Source organism: Nematolebias whitei, chromosome 10 (genome assembly GCF_014905685.2).
Source record: "Nematolebias whitei isolate Nwh7 chromosome 10, NemWhi1, whole genome shotgun sequence".
Taxonomy (NCBI): Eukaryota; Metazoa; Chordata; class Actinopteri; order Cyprinodontiformes; family Rivulidae; genus Nematolebias; species Nematolebias whitei.
The window spans coordinates 5,417,032-5,420,632 of NC_056507.1; the positions used below are offsets into that span (position 1 = coordinate 5,417,032).

At 38.8% G+C, this 3,601-nt stretch overlaps 1 protein-coding gene across 1 annotated transcript; it reads right to left on the reverse strand.

The window, feature by feature from the left end:
* Positions 1 to 1,869: 1,869 nt before the first annotated feature.
* Positions 1,870 to 3,321, reverse strand: LOC119415404 (zinc finger protein OZF-like). Its single transcript, XM_037682541.1, has one exon. The coding sequence runs from the start codon at positions 3,304 to 3,306 to the stop codon at positions 1,963 to 1,965; it is 1,344 nt and encodes a 447-aa protein (XP_037538469.1). The 5' UTR covers positions 3,307 to 3,321; the 3' UTR covers positions 1,870 to 1,962.
* Positions 3,322 to 3,601: the final 280 nt, after the last annotated feature.

The following is a 3,601-nucleotide window of genomic DNA, read 5'->3' on the forward strand; positions in this document are numbered from 1 at the left end:
CAAAACTAAAAAAGTTTCGGTAAAAATCCTTCCAGCTGCTCAGCATCCGATACCAGAGGAAACAATCATCCAAAAAATGTGATTTACATCCAGAAAAAAGGGGAATTAAAGTTTCCAAAAGCAAAATCTCAGAATGAAAGTAACAGAGCTGCTCCAACATGCAGCCACCTTGAGCGGCGCACTAGCTAAATCATCAAACAACAGGTAAAGTTAATTTAACAGAATACCCAGTGTCCCAGTATCCAGATAATGAAACAAAAAATGGAGACACTTCAGTGAAAGGAGCAAACACCCACAGTAAACGCCTACATGTTGTAAAATGACTGGTTTCATCAGAAGTTGATTTATAAAAGGAAGTGAATTCAAAGCCTTTTTTTATATTCATTTATTGTCAACCATAAATGTTGGGCAATCGTTGTATACTTTTTAAATTCATGCCTGTATTCATTTACAGTAGTTGTTCTCAACTGGTGGGTCATGACACAAAAGTGGGTCACAGATCTGTTTTCAGTGGGTCGTGAGCCTTTGCCAATAAAAGTTTAAACATTTAATGCTGGGATTGTTACATAAGCCATAATGTTAACACTTAAATTGTAAATGGACTGTAATTATATGACATCTTTCTATCCAACCAGGCTACTCTTTGAACTTTATAACACAACCTGTGCCCTCATTTACCGATACACACGTACAGCACATTACTACAACTCTACAAAGCTGATCTGAATTAATCGTTCTTTAATCAGTGCTTTAGATCACATTTATACACCGATGGGGCACATCAGAGGCCATGACGGGTTCAGTATATTGCCATCACGTATGTAGTATGTGACTACATACTGGAGGAATTGAACTTCTGACTCTCATAGGAGGATGACTGCACTAACCACTGATCCACAGCTCCCCCACTGTGACTGACTAAATAACTTTCATAAGAAACTAAGTCAGATCCTCTTCATCATCATCATAACCTTTATTTATTTTGTTAGATTTATCTACCAGGATTACTGAGCATGCATCAGGACAAGAAACTGTTTGTTACACTTTGTTTATTTGGATGTTGGTAGAGCGGTTGCCTCTCATTGAAGTCACCAGATCGAATTCCAGCCTGGGCCTTTCTGGGTGGAGTTTGCATGTTCTCTCCGTGCATGCGTGGGTTTTCCCCGGATGCACCAAAAACATGCATGTTAGACTGATTGGTAACTCTAAACAGTCCCTAAGTGTGAGTGAGAGAGCGAATGGTTGTTTGTCTCGTTTGTCTGTGTCCCTGTGATGGACTGGAGACCTGTCCAGGGTGTCCTCCGCCTCTCGCACAGTGACTGCTGGACATGGGCACCAGTGACACTTGCAACTCAGAAAGGAAGAAGCGGGAAAAGATAATGGATTAAAATTGTTAGTGTGAACATGTGTTGGCATATTGTGATAATCTGTTCTACTGTCTCACGTTCAAACTGCACCGTCTTTTTATTCAGTAAAAATGAATAAAATTCAATTCACTTTAACCTTTATTTATACAGATAAATCACACTGAGCCTCGAAGACTCTTTTAAAGTGAGACCTGTTTATATAAATAAATAAATATAAAGTCAACCTCACTGTTTTGTCACCTGTGTGTTTGTTCATGTTTTAAGGAGCAATGCAGATAATTGCTTTGTTTCCTGTGTGGATTCCCATGCGGATGTTTAAATGTGTCTTTTGGTTAACCCGTTGGCCACAAATCTCAAAGGAAAAGGTCTTATGTTGATTCTTGTGTAGGTGTTTTAATTTGTCTTTTAGCCAAACTCTTATCCTCAAATATCAAAAGAATTTTTTTTTTTCTTATGTGTACTTTTAGGAGTGCGTCTAAAGTTGTATTTTGATCAAATATTTGTCCACAAACACCACAACGAAATAGTGTCAGTGCTGTGTGGATTCTCATGTCGATATTAATTTGAGTTTTGACTAAACATTTGTCTACAAAGTTCACAAGGAAATGGTTTCTATCTTCTCTGTATTTAAATTCAGCTTTTGGCCAAACATTCGCCCACAAATATCACAAGGAAGCAGTTTCTTTCCTGTATCAATTTGCACATTTTTGTTCAAATTTCTATTTTGGTCAAATATTTGTCCACAAACATTACAAGATAATGGTTCCTGCCCTATGTGGAGTTTCATGTGTCTGCTTAAACTTGTCTTTTGGTTAAACATCTGACTACAAATGTCACAAGAAAACGGTTTCTCTCCAGTATGGATTCTCATATGTCTGGTTAAACTTGCCTTTTGGTTAAACATCTGACCACAGACATCACAAGAAAATGGTTTCTCTCCTGTGTGGATTCTCATGTGTGTGTCTAAAGTTACCTTTTGGCTAAACATTTGTCCACAAAACTCACAAGGAAATGGTTTTTGTCTTGTGTGGATCATTACATGTCTGTTTAAATTAGTCTTTCGGCTGAACGTCTGACCACAAACATCACAAGAAAATGGCTTCTCTCCTGTGTGGATTGTCATGTGCCTGTTTAAACATATCTTTCGGCTAAACATCTGTCCACAAACATCACAAAAAAATGGCTTCTCTCCTGTGTGGATTCGCATGTGTGTTTTTATATTTGTTCTTTGGTTGAACCTTTTCCCACAAACTTTACAAGGAAATGGTTTCTCTCCAGTATGGATTCTCCTGTGTGTCTGTAAATGTGTATTGCATCTAAACATTTGCCCACAAAGGTCACAGGGAAATGGTCTTTCTCCAGTGTGGACTCTCATGTGTTTCTTTAGAGCTCCTTGTCTAGTAAATCTTTTGCCACAGTCATCACAAGTAAATGATTTCTGTCTTGTCTGGACTTTCCTGCATGCAACGACATTTTCCTTCACTTTCACATATTTCTTATTAACCAAACAACTTGAAGAGTCATTCCAATCCTCATCATCCACTTCATCATCCTCACTGACTTCAGTCTTTGAAGAGCTGGAATCCTCTTCATGAGTATTTAGTTCTGGGTTCCTGCTAGTTTCTTCTCCTCCACAGTCCTCTCCACCAGTTGTTGCTGTCATCTGATCAGCTGAGCTGCTGCTTGGAAGATCTCTGCTTTCCACTTGGTGCTGATGAAGCTGTGAGACCAGAGGTTTCTCTTCGTCATCCTCTCTTTTCAAAGGGTCTGCAGTGAATGAAAAGCTGCTGGCATCAACCTCCTCCTTCACATTAAACTGTTCACCATCCAGATTGGTCCACAGTTCCTCCTCTTCCTCCTTTATGTTGAAGACTTCTGGTTCCTGCTGGTCCATACCAGGGTTCCATTCTTCAGAAGGTTCTGCTTTAATCAGCACCATCTGCTGAACATCTGCAGCAAACACTGAAATGCATGAAATATTAGGGACAATTGTCAGAAAACCTTTTGAAACTAAATACACAGAAGATCGACATCCTTCTGACTGGCTCCTAGAAGATGGCAAAACAAACAGAAACACTAGGTGGTTCCTTGTTGGAGCAAAGGCAATATGTCACAAATTATCATTTTATTTATTTATTTGACAACAATTTTACATTTCAGCACCCTGTTCCTGTGCTTGTTCCAATATGTTCTTACCAGCTTAGAGAACACATATGATCATCAATCTAAAATAC

Excerpts from the sequence above, each read along its gene's own strand:
- LOC119415404 (XM_037682541.1), bottom strand. The coding sequence starts at position 3,306 with ATGGTGCTGATTAAAGCAGAACCTTCTGAAGAATGGAACCCTGGTATG.